This window comes from Macrobrachium rosenbergii, chromosome 21 (assembly GCF_040412425.1).
Source record: "Macrobrachium rosenbergii isolate ZJJX-2024 chromosome 21, ASM4041242v1, whole genome shotgun sequence".
Lineage (NCBI taxonomy): Eukaryota > Metazoa > Arthropoda > Malacostraca > Decapoda > Palaemonidae > Macrobrachium > Macrobrachium rosenbergii.
Window position 1 is genome coordinate 21,762,687 of NC_089761.1, and position 17,228 is coordinate 21,779,914.

The 17,228-nt window shown below is 33.1% G+C and overlaps 1 protein-coding gene across 16 annotated transcripts in view; it reads left to right on the top strand.

The window, feature by feature from the left end:
* Positions 1-17,228, top strand: part of ema (C-type lectin domain containing ema) — an 85,641-nt gene that overhangs the window by 22,830 nt on the left and 45,583 nt on the right. For 9 of the 16 annotated variants that reach the window (XM_067123202.1, XM_067123213.1, XM_067123207.1 and 6 more), the window contains exons 11-15: positions 5,315-5,437; positions 8,411-8,580; positions 12,142-12,303; positions 13,992-14,130; positions 14,459-14,548. In XM_067123202.1, the coding sequence (XP_066979303.1) occupies positions 5,315-5,437; positions 8,411-8,580; positions 12,142-12,303; positions 13,992-14,130; positions 14,459-14,548 (684 nt within the window). The remainder of the gene's footprint in view (positions 1-5,314; positions 5,438-8,410; positions 8,581-12,141; positions 12,304-13,991; positions 14,131-14,458; positions 14,549-17,228) is intronic. The other 7 variants (XM_067123204.1, XM_067123210.1, XM_067123212.1 and 4 more) reach the window with 1 other exon arrangement.

The window sequence follows — 17,228 nt, forward strand, 5'->3', positions numbered from 1 at the left end:
AGTGTCATATACACCTACAATACCTTTGGTGGCTTTCATTTAAAGCTGTGGTAGAGAAATATCCTACTCACCTGTAGCCACAGGTGCGACTGAGGTGCAGATATAGTAAAATTCCAGGTTAGCTTACTGTAGAGGAAGATACCCAGTTGAGGATATTGTCGAGAGAGAGAGAGAGAGAGCATTGTTCTGAAAAGCGTGCAGGCAGTCACACTTGTCCCAATCATAGTCAAATGACCCCGTCATCATTAATCCAGTCAATTCAGAACTGTCAAAACTAGTAATTTCTACATGGTGCAGTCAAAATAAAGCTGGTCAAGAAGAGCATGTCCCCTAATATCAAGGTAGTGAACTGATAAGCATCAAGTGTGCTATTTAGGGTCCCTCCTAAGTAGTTACCTTATAGCAATTAAATTTTGCAAGATGGCTTTGTATAAGTGTTTATAGAATTTGAAATAGATTTTGTTTCCTAGATACAAACCTCTCACATTTGTGGGGATTGTTTTCCTGCTGCCTCTCTAATTAATGAACTTTTCTGGTCAACTAAAGTGGTATCCTCTTTGTGAGGTAGTTGTTATCTGTCATATGCCTACTGCAGATATTAGAAACTATTCAGCATTTAGTTTGTCCAGCCTAAGTATATGCAAGAGGATGTATATTTTAATGGATATTTTAAAGTTGAATGGTTAATGCCAAAGTAGTTTCATGTTACATATCACTATAAATAAATTTCATGTTAAAATCCCCATCCCCCCCATTTAGATTTTAAGAGAAAAGAGAAAGATTGATCAAATGTGTTGGATTAGAAAATTTCAAGTACAAACTTTAGTGCTGTGATGGAAGAAAACAGTTGTAATTTGAAAAATTGGGCAAAACAACTCGAAAGCAAAAGCTGAAGAATGTAACCCTTTGTTACATAAACCTGAGTTAATGGGAAGCTCCTGTTACATGTGATACTTTAGTGCAAGAATGCCTTAAGGAATTTTTTGAAATTTTCTTTATTCTTTGAATTAAGATGATCATGCATTTTTGGTGAAGTGTTAAGTAATATGTTCAGTATCAGTTACTGTAGTGTAGTTATGTATTTGTAGATAAAGGGTTTTGAAGGTATGGTAGTTAATGAGATATGATACAGAAGAGGGTAAAGATGTTTTCAAAGTATTGTGAAATTTACAATTATTTACAGTATTGAACAGTTTTGTACCTTGGAAAGCACTGGTGAGTTTTGTGCACCCCAGGAGTGACCAGTGATGTGTGCATGCTATGCTTACTTTAGATGCTTTTCAAGTTTATGCCATTTGTTTTTCAAATTTATTTTTCTGAGGGGTAGTTCTGCATGTCTTCCTCTCGTTTAATGAGATGTCTATTAAAAAGAACAAAGAACTTTACAGTGATTCTTGTATGATTTGAAAGGAAATCGAGGACACTTTTTCTGTGATCATAGGTCCATGATGTCATACAATTCGTCTGATCACAGGAACTCTCAGAGTGAATTCACCATTCACAAACCACATCAGTGAATGGAAAACAAGAGGAAAATTAGAAAAAAAAAATTGAGCTCATCCTGTTTGGATATACTGTGACACTTCAGAAATGTAATAATTTTTTGTATACCAGGCAATTAAAAATGTACACTGTTAAATGTGTGTGTATATCAAATAATCAGAACTTTCTTGTGTACTTAGCTCATTATTTTATATAGTAGTAAATGTTCTGTGTAGCTCTTGTAATTGTGTGAGTGTTACTTTTCTTAGACATATTTGGGAAGAATAGTAGAGTTGGATTATAATGATGAGTATTACTTTGGTATACATGTAGAATTTCTTAGACACATTTGGGAAGAATAGTAGAGTTGGAAAGTTTTATAATGATGAGTATTGCTTTGGTATACATGTAGAATAAGGAAGTAGATGTAAACCACTAGGAGAATTCATGCAAGAGGTAACAGTAGCTGTGGTGTGACATCTGGAAAGAGAGGGTAAAGAAAGAGCCTTATTGGTGGAATGAGGATGTACAGAGTAAGGAGAATCTTGCTGTGACAGAGTACAGGATGAAAGAAGATAACAAAGTCTAAGGAGAAGAGGAGGTGATCCAAGAGGCAGGATGCAAGGTCAAAATGTGAAATGTCCATAGAATGTAAAAAATGGAGTTGGAAAGAGGAAATGGTAGAACAATGGCGCGAGTATCCTGAGGTTCAGCTGAATGAAGAATGTGTTTGTAAACTGGAGAACATTGACATTGAAAGGAGTGGGAACCATATTAAGGGAAAAGAGAATGCTATGGCATTAATACTCTGAGGAAAAAGGTGATGAATAACTGAAGAATGTAAATTGTTAATTTGGCTTTGGGTCGTGGAACTTTATCTTATCTTAGTGGAATCTTTGCGGTGAGGCAGGCACTGGTGAAAGGCCTTGCCAGAGGACGAGTTGTAAATTTGTGGATCTTTAGAAGGCACTTTGGAAATGGCTAATTGGACATTGTGAAGACAAAGAATACAGAAAAGATTAATGAAACAAGTGACTGTATTATATCAAAACACAGGATCTATAAGTAGAGTGAAGACATTGACAGGCAAATCAGAAACATTTGTTAAGAAAATTTTTGCATCTATCAGGGATTAACTCTCTTATCATTGTACAGACAAAGATGTTAATAGAGCAGGAAGAGAAGTCCTTGGGTACTACCGTAGGCTAATGACTTGATATTAAAAGCAGAATCAAAGTAGGTCATATAAATGTTTGAAAAGATGGAGAGAGAGGATTGAAAACCAGAATAAGCAAATCCAAGGTTATCATGATTACAAAAGTATTTGCTGAAAAAGTTTTCAGCTGACATCAAAACTTATGTCGTCTGAATGTCAAGGTTGGGGAAAATGAAGATGTACTTTTATGTCATCATAATTCAAATGGGGTTAAATTAGTTTTGGGCTCATATTCTTCACAGCTATCAGTTTCCATTTGTGACTGTAGTTGTTGTAGATTTAGTACTTAATATGTATATATCACAAGTTTTTTAACATTATTTTACAATTGAATTATTTCCAGGTATTAGTTTTTTCTAGAGCCATTTATTAAGGGATTTCTGAGGCAAAAAAAAAAAAAATATTCTATTCACTCTGGAGCACTATTTTTATGTTTTCTGTACTGAGGTTAGCTTGTTTTGGATTGTAACTTCAGCTTCTTTGGTGGAATGTTGTTTTTGCCAGACAGAACTCCTTGTTTGTATTTACTTTATAATGTGATATGCTGTATGGAGACTACTTAGTTATTGTAGATAAGTGTAACATTTAGAGACATTCATTAGTTCTGTAAATGCTGCTGAAACTTAAGTCTTTGGTAACGCGAATCAAGTAGATAAAGCAAAGGAAACATATGAAGCTTCTGTGCAAGGTACCAAAAAATTTGGCAATATGTTTTTTTATTAACTTAAGAAATATCACATGAACAGTGCTGTCAGGTTATGCTGATTCGTTGAATTGACAGACTTACTTGTGCTAGTAAAAGAAATCTGATGCATTATTAATCGTAGGAAAGAAAGAATGATGCATTTTTGCTACATCCACCAAAAAGATAAAATAAAAGAATTTATAGCATAAAACACATGAATTATATATGCATGAAGCAAAAATATGTTACAAAATCCTATCTAGTATTTTAAATTTTTCAACAGTAATTCACCTAGCACTTTCAAATATAACTCAAACAGTTATACACCCATATTTGACTATATTATCCAACAAACTATTGTTTTAACTTAAGTAGGTAAGCAATTAGATAGTGCTATTTCACTTTTTGGAAACTGAATTTTGGAGTGCTGGTATGTTTTTAGAATAAACCCTACCCAAAACTACAACACAGCCATTTACATTTTAATCATAAGGACATTATATTGGCTTGTGTTTTTTAGACAACTGAAATTCTGTTTTAACTAAATTGATAATATATTAAAATCGGTTTGAGTTGAATTAGGAGTGAGATTTTCCATTGTGCTAATATAAATATTTTTTTTCGTCCGATTTATCCTGTATTTCACTAAAATACTGGAACCTTACTCTGTAAATTGCCCTTATTAGCATTAGGTCTAATGGTCGAATTGATCCCTACAAAAGAATGTGGGGAAGTGGTGGTCGTAAAGTATTGAGTGGTTTCACTGTGGGCAGGAGGAGTGGACTCTCATCCTAAACCTTAAAGAAAATTAACAAAATAGTACCGAGAAAAATGAGCAAAGGTACTTTAGGGCTGAGAAGAAGAGTAATTGTTGAAAAGATAAGAAGAGGAACTACAAAAAGATTCACTCTAGTTGTGAGAGCAACATTCCAAACATGGATGAAATAAACCCCTGAAACTTTAGTCGAAGTTGATAAGAGAATTTGTATTTTTTTTTATTTTATGAATTATACACCTGACCAAAAATATTTTTAAAGGCTTTAAGTAATAATGCATTTAATATTTCTACATAAGCAACCTCAAGGTGAAAGTGAGATTGAGTTAATTTCAACTCATGGCTCTGAAACAAAGTACGAAAGTTTTTCTTGCTTGACGCATAGTGAATTAACAAAACTGTATACAGGCAGTCCCCGGTTAATGACGGGGGTTCCTTCCCTGGCCAAGCGCTGCTAACCGAAAATTGGCGATAATAGCGCCGAAAACCCCGCTTAATGGTGCCGTTAACTGGAGATCGGCGCCAAAACCCCCGCATTAATGGCACCATTAACTAAGGATTGGTGGTGCCGAAAATCCGGTTAACAACGTCGCTAGTCAAACACCAAAATGCCGTTAACTTATGCTGCCGGTAAGCGGGGACTGCCTGTATTGCGTTACTGAAGGAATAGTAATTTTTTATATTTGCCCATGTGCAGTATTTAGTTACCCATTGTATATACCATATGCCCTTACAGCAATGAGTTTGTTTTTGTGACTGTCAAAGCTGTGCATTAATTTTCCTGTTATGTATTGCTATTTGACAGTCTGTTTCAAAATTAAAGTATAATACTGTTTTACTGTGTTAGTACAGTAGGTTTACACTTCTGTATGTTGGTTAGGCTTATGCTACAGCTAGAATGTTTGGCATAAAATGCAGTGCATGATGATTCTACTCTTGTAGCTTGTGAACCATATTTTAGTTTCAGAGTCTGGTAACTGGTATTTCAGATATTGCAGGGTGCAAAGTTTGTAAATTCTTCTATGCATGGTGTAGACTTGTGGATTCTGTTTCTAAAAGATCACAAGAAACACTAGCACTTAACTGACAATTGTTTGTTTTCATATTGAATTTTCTAGCTTTTATAGTTTACAATAAGTTTGATATGCTCTTGCAGGTGTTAATCAAGAATTGTTAGAACTAACAGAAGTAGAGAGAGAGACAGCAGATGCATCATTAAGCTACAATGCCCATTTGGTTGACAAGATGTTGGAGATCATTACATTGAGCTGCCAGTACAGTAAGTATTATCAGTGTGTCTCTGTTGATGATGTTCTAAGTGGTGTGACAATAAAGCTACTGTTTGTTTTCAAGTGCACATTTAAAGGTTAAAGGAAGATTTACAGGCACTTTTTGCTCTGCTTTAGGGGTGTGCTGTTTCTTGTGTATCATCTCCCATGTTGATAATTTTGAGATGGCTAAGTTGGAATGAAATGAAAGGTCTTGATTTAATTTTGCAGGTACTGTATTGTCATAAGAGCTTCCTTGAATTGGAAGTTTTAACATAATAATATCCAAGATGTCAACTCTGCACAGAGTTGACATACAGGAAATAAAAGGAATGTTTACTCTTAAAATATGATAAATCATTCATAGTTATTCTTAAATCACTGTGAATGGATATTCTATTTTTGATTCCCTTTCATGTAGAATATTTGGTATGATTACTGTAGATTAACCCTTTAACGCCGAAGCCCTATTTACAAAAATGTCTCCCGTATGCTGGCGTTGGTGAGTTAAGCGCTGATGGAAAAAAAGTTTTTCAAAAAATCACAGCACGCTTAGTTTTTAAGATTAAGAGTTCATTTATGGCTCGTTTTTGTCATTGCCTGAAGTTTAGTATGCAACCATCAGAAATGAAAAAAAATATCATTATCATATATAAATATTGGAATATATGATGGCGAAAAAAAAACTCGTATATAATTGTATACAAATTGCGCTGTAAGCAAAGCGGTTAAAGCTAATGAGTTAATTTTTTTCTTTGTATTGTACACTAAATTGCGATGATTTTGGTATATAACAAATTTTAAAGCGATCAAAAGCAACACAGAGAAAATATTATCACAAAATGATGCATGAATTAAGTAGCGTGCGGATCGTAAAAAAATTTTTTTCAAAAATTCACCATAAATCGAAATATTGTGCTAGAGACTTCCCGTTTGTTGAAAAATGAAGCTAATTGATTGAATATTACTAGACTTTAAGTGTTTTAGCTTACAATTGCAGTTTCGACCATTTTGGTCGAGTTAAAGTTAACGAAAGTCGAATTTTTCTATTTATTGTGATTTATATGGAAATATTTCAAACTGATAAAGCTACAACCATGAGTTATTTTTGTTGTATTGTACATGAAATTGCACACATTTTCATATATAAAACTTTATGTAACGACTAATATAAAGCGGTGCAAATATTACGACAACGAGGCGAAAGAATTTCTGAGATGTTCGGCGAGTTACGGCGCGAGACGTAAGGAAAATGTTTTTTCAAAAATTCACCATAAATCGAAATATTTGCTAGAGACTTCCAATTTATTGCAAAATGAAGTTAAACGATTGAATATTACTAGAATGTAAGAGTTTTAGCCTACAATTGCGTTTTTTACCATTTCGATTCGAGTTAAAGTTGATTGAAGGTTGAAATTTTGCAGTTATCGTGATTTATGTGAAAATATTTCAAAACTGATAAAGCTACAACCATGAGCTATTTTGTGTTGTATTCTACATGAAATTACACACATTTTCATATATAAAAGTTTATGTAACAACTAATGTAAAAGCGATGCAAACATTACGACAACATGAAAAAATTTCTGAGATGTTAGAGCCGGAGTTGTGGCGCAGAGCGTAAGGAAAAAAAATTTTTTTCAGAAATTCACCATAAATCGAAATATTGTGCTAGAGACTTCCAGTTTGTTGCAAAATGAAGGTACATGATCGAATATTACTAGAATGTAAGAGTTTAAGTTGAAATTTTGGCAGTTATCGTGATTTATATGAAAATATTCCAAAACTGATAAAAGCTACAACCATGAGTTATTTTCTGTTGTATTCTACATGAAATTGCGCACATTTCCATATATAAAACTTTATGTAACGACTAATATAAAACAGTGCAAACATTACGACAAGCGTGTGAAAGAATTTCTGGGCGGATGTAAGGAAAAAGTTTTTCAAAAAAATTCACCATAAATCGAAATATTGTGCTAGAGACTTCAATTGGTTGCAAAATGAAGGTAAATGATTTAATATTACTAGATCATAAGAGTTTTAGCTTAAAATTGCGTTTTTGACCATTTCGGTTGAGTCAAAGTTGACGAAGGTTGAAATTTTGGCAGTTATCATGGTTTATATGAAAATATTTCCAAACTGATAAAAGCTACAACCATGGGTTGTATTTTGCTGTATTGTACATGAAATTGTGCACATTTTCATATATAAAACTTTATGTAATGAGCTAATATAGAACAGTGCAAAAATTACTACAAAATGCGAAAGAATTTATGAAATTTTTGGCTGAGTTACACCGATGCGTAAGAAAAAGTTTTTCAAAAATTCACCATAAATCGAAATATGTGCTAGGGACTTCCAATTTGTTGCAAAATGAAGGTACATGATTGAATATTACTAGAATGTAAGAGTTTTAGCTTACAATTGCGTTTTCGACCATTTCGGTCGAAGTCAAAGTTGACCGAGAAGGTTGAAATTTTTGTAGTCGACGTACAATACGTCCACTCGGCACGCAACAGACAATTTTAGTCGACGTATGATACGCCCAACAGGCGTTTAAGGGTTAATATTTTCTTGACTGGAGATAATTTGCTTTTGTGCTTGTGTGGGTTACAAGTTTTCTTTGAATGATTTTGAAATAAAGCTACAATGTTTTAAGAATTTTTTTGAGGTATGTAACAGCCATTTACTCAAATTTCGATGTTGTTTCGTAGACTCAAAAAGATTCATGGTATAATTGATTAGAAATTAGTTATGTGCCTGAAACAAGGTATTATATTTCCCACAGTCAGAAAATCTGTTTCTTGTAGAATGCAGAAACATTTTAAATATCTTAGCTTGACTGTGTAGCTGTTTGAAAGTTTTTGGTGGTGACATAACAGACTTATGGAAGATATCATAAGCTTCTTATAGTCAACTTTACGTTTTTAAGGAATCTGTAAATTCGTTGTGAATAATAAAGCACTTGCGTTACATTTCAGATTCTCGTGTAAGGGTTGCCACTCTTGAGTTAGCTTTGCTTGTCTTAAAACAGTTAATTGGTGTTGGTTCTAGTGGACGTAGAAAACCTGCCTGTCTGCCCGACCATCACATTGCATCGTTAGAGGGTGCTCGTGAAGAGGCAACCCTAATGCTTAGAAATTTTTATAAGGTAAGTTTTAATTCCATATTTTACTGTAACATCATTATTAATCAAAATGGTTTTGAGTAATTACAGGCAGCCTTCATCTTATGATTAGGTCATGTTCCTCAGTAACGTGGGTTAAATAGGAATAAGCTCTAAGTAAGCCATATATTAAAGTATTACCCATAAATGAGGCCCATATGTACTATACTAAAAAGATCCCTTTTTACATGAAGGTGCATATAATGCATTTCAAGTGAAGCAGTTATTAAAAAAAAAAACTAGGTACAATAAAAAATGAACAGAACCCCTTCAATTCCTGGGGACCTATGTATCATTGACAGGAACTTACATGTAAGCAATTAAATAAAATTAGATGACAATGAAAGAATAATGCATAATGAAAGTAAATTGTATTATAGAAATTTAAATTTACAGATGACAATGGAAAAATAGAAGAAAATTATTAAACACTACAGGAAGGTAAAAATAAAAAACTATAAAAAGACTATAAAACGCTTTAAATAAAAAATTACATAATGTTTATGGAGAGAGAGAGAGAGAGAGAGAGAGAGAGAGAGAGAGAGAGAGATTGCCAGTATCAGTTGTACTTGTGTACTTTACACTTAATAAAACAACTGAATTATTTAAACAAGAAAATTACATAATGGCAGAGATTTGAAAAGAAATTGAAATTAGATCAGTAAAAGATAATAAGAGGGACAGAAAGAATGAGTTGACTGTAGAATCTTACAGAAAATGAAATGAATAGAAAAAGATAAGCAAACCATGATTGCACTTTCATATACTGTATATATATATATAGTATATATATATATATATATATATATATATATATATATATATATATATATATATATATATATATATATATATATATATATATATATATGTGTATATACATATAGTGTATATATATATATATATATATATATATATATATATATATATATATATATATATATATATATATATATATATATATATATATATATATATATATATATATATATATATATATATATATATTATTTATATTTATATATATATATATATATATATATATATATATATATATATATATATATATATATTATATACATACATACATATATATATATATATATATATATATATATATATATATATATATATATATATATATATATATATATATATATATATATATATATATATACAGGCAGTCCCTGGTTAACGGTGATCCGGGTTTTATGGTGCTTGTCTAGTAACAAAAATTGGCAATTTTCGGCGCAGAAAATTGCCAATTTCCGCTTGTCGGGCACCAATACATACCTAACAGAGGCGCCGATAACTGAAAACTGGAGCTTTTTGGCACCAGTAAGCCATTAAATTTGCCAAAAAAGCGCAAAAATCGCTGATTTTCGTTCAGCGGCAATTTTTGGTCATCATCACACCCTCAGAACAGAACGTCCATGATTACAGGGGACTGCCTGCATATATATATATATATATATATATATATATATATATATATATATATATATATATATATATATTATATATATATATATATATATATATATTATATATATATATAGAGAAGAGAGATGTGTGTGTGTGTGTGTGTGTGGGGCAGTAAGTAGTTGTACCTTCTTGTACTTTAATCATCAAACAAAACAAAATCACTTACACAAGTAAATTGTGAAAAGAAAAAAGGTGAAATGAAATTGAAATTAGAAGAAAAATAGATCATACTACGGTATATGAATTAAATAAAACATAATTACTCACTGATATGTGGACACTAATCAAATATACAAAGATAAAGTATCATGAAAAGAGCGTGAATGAGCACATCATATTCTTGAAAAATTAGACAAATCATATTTTTATAGTACAGTAATACTTAGGTTTTTCTCTGATAGTTGTCGTGAAATATTTCAAATGCTGTAATTATAAACCTGCGTTACTGACTTCAAGGCTAAGATTCATTATCATCGTTAACATGTGCATTTGATTTCTCATTGAAGAGGTTGGACTTGGACTGAGCTCTGTCAACTCTTTTCAGTCTCATGCATTTTCTGCTTAAATTTCCTACTACAGGTCTTCCTTTATACTTATTTTCTATGATTTTCATTATTTTTGTACCTTCCTACTGATCTTTGTTCCATATTTACTACTTTCATAACTAACTGCTGTACTTCCCTTCTACACATGCCTAAATGTCGTTCTCTGAGATATTAATGTAATTCCAGCCTCTGGATATCGCAGCTCTCAGCAGCTGCCTGATTTGTAAAATTATCTTCCCAATGCACTTCAGTCATTGTTTTGTAGTCTTCCTCCTTCATAATCTCCTCCATTGTTTGTTAAGTGCCCATGACTGTGCCAGGTAGATGTTTAACACATGCATCACTGATATTTGCTCTGTGTACTAATCTGATAGCAATATTGTCCTGTGATATAATAACAACAATGGTTTAATGAGTCTTTGCAGTACTCTCTTCTTTTGTACTTGTCAGATACATTCTCAAGGTCTGTAGATGTTTTTTTATAGTAAAACTTTCTCTTCTGTAGTCTTTCCTTATCACCTTTTCCAAGACTCACATAGCATGCTCCAGAGTCTTATTCTGAGATCTTTTCTCACTGTAGTTCATCCAGTTTCCTATGATTATTATTGTAATACACATTTCACAATCTTCTTGTCCTGTCTTTTCTTTTTGTGTTTTGTATTCTGGTCAGTCTACCACAACTGGTTCTCCATTTGCTTTTATTAAATAACTTTTTCATAATGGTCCAAGTGCTTTTCCGTTTTTCATCTTCCTCAGGACTATTGTAACCCCTTCAAACAATTTGTTCTTTATTGATATTGTCATGCCAACATCATCCAGTTCTCTTTGTTTAGTAAATTTTCAGAATGGTGTTTCCTTTGTTCAGTTATTTCTTCCTTGTGCTCCCTTTACCTTAGATAGAGCTGGTCTGAAAGATTTTCTTTTGTATAGTGAAGAAGTAGTTTATTCACAACTCCATGGTTCACCTTGTCATACTCACTGGGTCTCCATATCACATGTGACCAGTATACTGTATAGATTTTGTGATTAGCAAGTGATTCTTTTGTTTTATTTCAAATATTTTAAATTTCTTCCCTTTTCTGTTTTGTTGATATTTAAAATCTAGCTTTAAAGAGGCATCATTTGGATTAGTACTGTGGTATTTGCGAAGCTTAATACTTTTGTAGTTACTATACTCCATTGAGATTATTTATAATATGGTGAATTAAACTACTAGCATATCAGATCAGTCCTACTTATCAGTCAGTTTCAAATCAGGGGATGCTGTAACTTCCTCTGTTTTCTGACATCTTTAGTTTTTCACTTTGTGTTGTGTCTTAGCTTGATTTGATCACTTATGCCTTACTGGGTCTCTCCTCTTTGAAAAACTAATCATGACCTATGAAGAAAGAGCTTGGTATAGTTCATGGAAAGATTGTTTTTTGTAACTGTATTTTTTTAACAATTTAAAAAACTTTTCATGTAAAATTGAATGTCCTGATTTTCAGTCATGTTAATCTAGTATTGGTGGTTTCAGAGTGAAGAAATCTTCCTTGACATGTTTGAAGATGAGTGGCATGAAATGCATAAGAAGCCATTGAATGTTGAATATTTACTACAAGATGCCTCGGTTCTTTTACCCCCAGCCGGTACTCCCCTGACTGGTATTGATTTCAACAAGAGACTGCCATGTGGAGAGGTGAGGTGCTTCATGATGGAGAATGTAAATTATTTATGTGGGCTGACATTTATTTACTTTCATATTACTGTTAACACGTTTTTGTATTTATTCAGAATCATTTGATAGAGTGATGGCATTTATGACCCTGGAGTGCATTTTGTTCTATCACAACAAATTATTAAGAAATATATACAACTGCATTTTCATGTGAGAAGTATGGTCCCTTCCAGCTCAGTCAGTATAAATTTTTTGGCACTAAATGAAAAGTAGATTAAGGAATTGAAAATATGAATGAAGATTAGTGGAAATACTCAGTGCGCACCATGATCCATTTCCAATCCAGGCAGTGGTCAGCCATTTTTCTCAGCTTAAACTTATTCTCTTGAAAAATCAGAATGCAATTGTTCAGAATCCACTTGAAGATTTACAACATTTAAATTTATCCAAATTATGAACATTGCAGAGCACATGAAGTAATAAAAAGGTCAGATTTTGTACTACGCCTAGTTTTGTTTTATAGTATATGTTGCTTGGCAGATGGGTGTCCTTTACTAAATACCCTCGTTTTCCATGTTTCTCTCTGTTTTACATAAAGAAATGATGATATAAACAAATAGATGTTAACATTGTCTTTCACATTTAACCACATCAAGAGAAAAGCTGACATTGATGATGATTGTTTTCCTTTTTTATTGTGGGGTGCAAATGCCATTTGGTTCTTGTATATTTACTTAATATAAAATAGCTGCTTGGCTTGCAAAGACAGGAATCTTGTAGGATTATGGTCTGGCTTGTCTTCAAGGGGACAGTCACGTGCAGACACCTTGAGCAGTAAGTATAGTAGAGTACATAGGGTTAAACAAGAGTAAAATAGGATCAGCTCTACTAGAATCACTTAGAGAAGAATTAATTGGAAAAGATTTGAACAGTATAGCTTTTCCTCTAGGACTGCATACATTATGTTTATGAAGATAGAAGAGAACTGGAGTTTAGAAGTTAGGGAAAGTTTTATAAGTTTTTATTGATGAAGGGCCTCAACTTTTTTTATAAAGGAACTAGATATTTTTTCATGTTAATGCAGTATTTTTGTAAAGTTGAGAAGTGTATGGGTTTCAAGCAGATTTACGGCTGAAACACGACTGAAAGATAATCTTTGAATTGACAGATGAGTCAGTTCCTTGATTAAAGTGTCTAGGAACAGCTTGTCATACCAAAGGTCAAGAGGAGATGAAACCTTGCTCTGGTGCTAAGGTTGAATTGAAAGGCTGTAATTGTCATTAAAGATCTAATGATGATTAGCAAGCATGCTGTGCTTTGTATAGACATTTTAAAATTTTTTAATGGGATTTTTTATCGAGGTTTATATCACCGTAAGTAGGTGTAATTTTATGAAAGATCTGTATCTTAGGAAGCAGAAATGTTTTTGAAATACTATACTGTACAACCAACTCATATGATGCCACTAGAGAAATACAGCAGTAAGAGTTCAGACCACCTTTAGATTGAAAATTTTACAGTTTTAGAGACATTCCCTGTTGTTCAGTGCCTTTTCAGGCATTGAAAAGACTCTTTTTGTACACTAACGTTTGTACATTTGATGCTTGATGAAATGAAGTTTTATAGCCCTATCTTAATCTTAATCTTTATATATAGTTTTCAAGATATCCTCTTTTCTCTTGTTTATTAATGAAATGGATCTGGAACAGGTTGAACGGGCGCGGCGAGCAATGAGGGTATTTTTCTTGGTTCGTGAAATGAGCCTTGCAGCAAGGGAAGAACCAGATACCCAGTTGCCCCTAACAAATCCAGCTGCCTGTGTCCAAGTAGCAGATGTATTAGATCTTAGTAAGTTGACTATGTGTTTTTTTATTTGAATGCATACCTGCTTTTGTAGTTACTTAGAACTTTTGCATGACAGTAATTTTGGTATATTTCAACCATTTTTATGCTTATATTGGTTTTCAATGTCCATTTAGCCTTTATAGTTGTTTTGGAGGTTTAGGTTTGGAAATTTTTTTTGTATGAATTTTTAATGGAAGAGTATTGCTTGAAAGAAAAAACCAGATCACTGGGATGTGTATATGTGCTGCAGATGGTAATGTGTTGGGTGTGAGAAACCCTGGTACAGTGTATATCTTCTCAGCAGTAGATAAATTAAAAGTTTACTTACCAGGCGTGTTCTGTAAGATCTGCAAGAAGAGGAGGAGGCAAACCGCAGACAACCTTCCTCCTAGATGTCAGCACGTTCATCCAAATTCTGAATGTATGATATATCTCTTTATAAAAAATACCTGGTATTTTATTGACTAACATTCTGAAGTTCAGGCAAAGTAGACTAACTAGAATTTATCAGTTCCTTTAGCATTGTAGTGTTTTTTATTTCAATGAGGTATGGGTATTTCTTTGTTGACAGTTGACCTTTTTCTGGTGCTGCTTTTCATTAAGTGCATTAAGCACCTGGATGCTTGTTTGCATTGGTAGTGTGATTGCTTGTTGGCATTTGTAGGATGTAATGTGTAAGCCTGTCAATCTCTTTTTCTATTATTATATTGAAGACAGAAACTGGTTGCCCTTGAATGATGTTATGTTAATGGTATTGTCAATTAGTTCTCAATATACTATGGTCTTTTCAGTCTTAGCTCTTCATTTTACTCATTCTCCAAGAGTGATGTGACCTATAACAAGACCATTTTTAGGGTTTAAAGTGTACAGTCTAACCTCTTTAAACCAGCACCCATGGGACCAGGCCACTGCTAGACCACAAAAAATCCCGGATGACAGAAATCTCCCCCCAAAAAACCCCTTATGTAAACAAAGTCTTGCCAGCTCATTCCACATGTATATTGTTGTGTTATCAAAAGTAGAACAAAGCTTATGAGTAACCACTGTCATTCATTAAGTTTAATTCCTTATGAAAATTCTGGCCGGCTCCATAAGCATCTCCCCGGAAATGCTGACACCCTTGCTGTGTCAGAGTTTAAACCACTTTATAAGAGCACTGTTCTGATCTCCTGGCACCTTTCAGTGTTTCCTAGCACTTCAAACTTTTTGGCATTTGTTTTCAGCAAAAACCTAAAAATCTGTTGCTTTTGTTTCTTTAAACCTGCACATGTGTAAGTGTGTGTGTTTATGACCCACACATACACACACACACACACACTGAGTGAGTTATCATTTTAATGTAATTGTTGTTTTACATACTGTACTGTATGCAGTTATATTTCATGCGTTATTGTCATATTATCGTATTATAAGTTATGAACATAGTCATCAGGCACCTTTTGCATTCTGATAATGTTTACAGTCTTAAAATCATCAGTTGATTGCATTTTACTGATGTCATCACAGCCATTAGTTGCTAAATAAAATGCATTTCAGAGATTTGTTTTTTGTGTAAATTATGAAAGCTGGGTTTAAAAATACAACCTATTTTATTTATAAATGCAGAAAATGACATGAAGTAAATGTGTGCCTCTTCCAAAATGTTTTGTGGCCTACACATTAGTTTCTTCAGCTGCATCTGCAACCATAAATTTAGTAGCATACTTTCATAACACTTTCCTCTCCATTCTGTTAAGGATGAGTAAAGATTTATTTTATTTTATCTTATGGAAGTCACTGTTGATAATCAGCAAATTATTAACAAGTCAACAATTGTAATGCAACCCTTAATAAATGTGTGTTAGTTTCGGTAACTGACACGGGTAAATGACTGCTTCTCAGTTCGATTGTTTATGCTGTATTAGTACTTACTGTTTTGTATGCCAGTGTCTTGCACGCAGTAATAAGTGGTTGTTAATTATAAGAAATGGTAATGAATTCTTAGACCAGTCACAAGGTTGGTAAGCCTGATTTAAGGTATGAAGATTCGCATTTAACCTAATGAGCTTATGCTTCTACACCTGTTTCTTAATTAAACGCTAACTCAGATATAATATGCATTATCGGTGGTATCTACTGAAACTGAGACTGGAATAGAAAGCCTAGTGTACAGTAATCTTAAAATACATCTTGCACTGTACATGATGTATATGATTAAATGTTTCTGGACAAAATTTTAATAATCTCATGATACACGAGATTGGAAGATACACAAGTGTATACGTGTGGCTCCACCCTTGTAGGCTCTCAAGAACTAATGGTGGCCGATTCAAAAACATCCCAGATCATGGGAGTGCCAGCTTTAAGAGGTCAGACTGTATTTGCTTGAGAGTATGTCAAAAGGAATGGAAAATGCACATAAATGATGGTTTAATTATCATGGTTAGTGGTATCCTCAGTTTTTTTCATGCTCACAAAATAGCTGTGAGTGTTTGTATACAACTGTGGTTAGTACTGTACTAGGTTATAACCTTTTTATGAACATTTAACTCCCATTTTTTAATTTTTGGGCAGTATTAAATTCAGCAATTTAATACTTCCTAATCAAGATATGGTAGCAAGACCGTAAGAGCTTTTAATATTGTCATTACTGTTGTCTCAAAAGCAGTATTTGCTGAGAAAAATTGTTTTTCTACGTGATATAGGGGCTGAAGTGTATTTTATAAATACACTTAATGAATATTTCAAAACTGACAAAGGCATTGATGGGGTACTAACTAGCATTATTAGTTAGGATAAGCCATCCTTGTTGAGCCAGAGCTGTCATCTTGGCATGTCAGTTTTGATGAAGTGACTTCTCTGTCGTTCAGTCAGTTACCACAGATAACTGAATCTGCTGAGATGTAGGCATCATGACTTGAACTGCAGAATAGTGCTCTTTTATTGATTCCCTTTTCCCATTTGAAAACCTTATATTTTGTTATCAATAGAGGAACTTCAAAACAAGATGAATTCAACATTGAACACACCTTGTTGTCGGTATAGGCTGATGATGATAACGATGATAATGTCTAACAAACGCAAGAGATGAAAAGGCCCTTCTTGTGTATACTTTTAAAAGT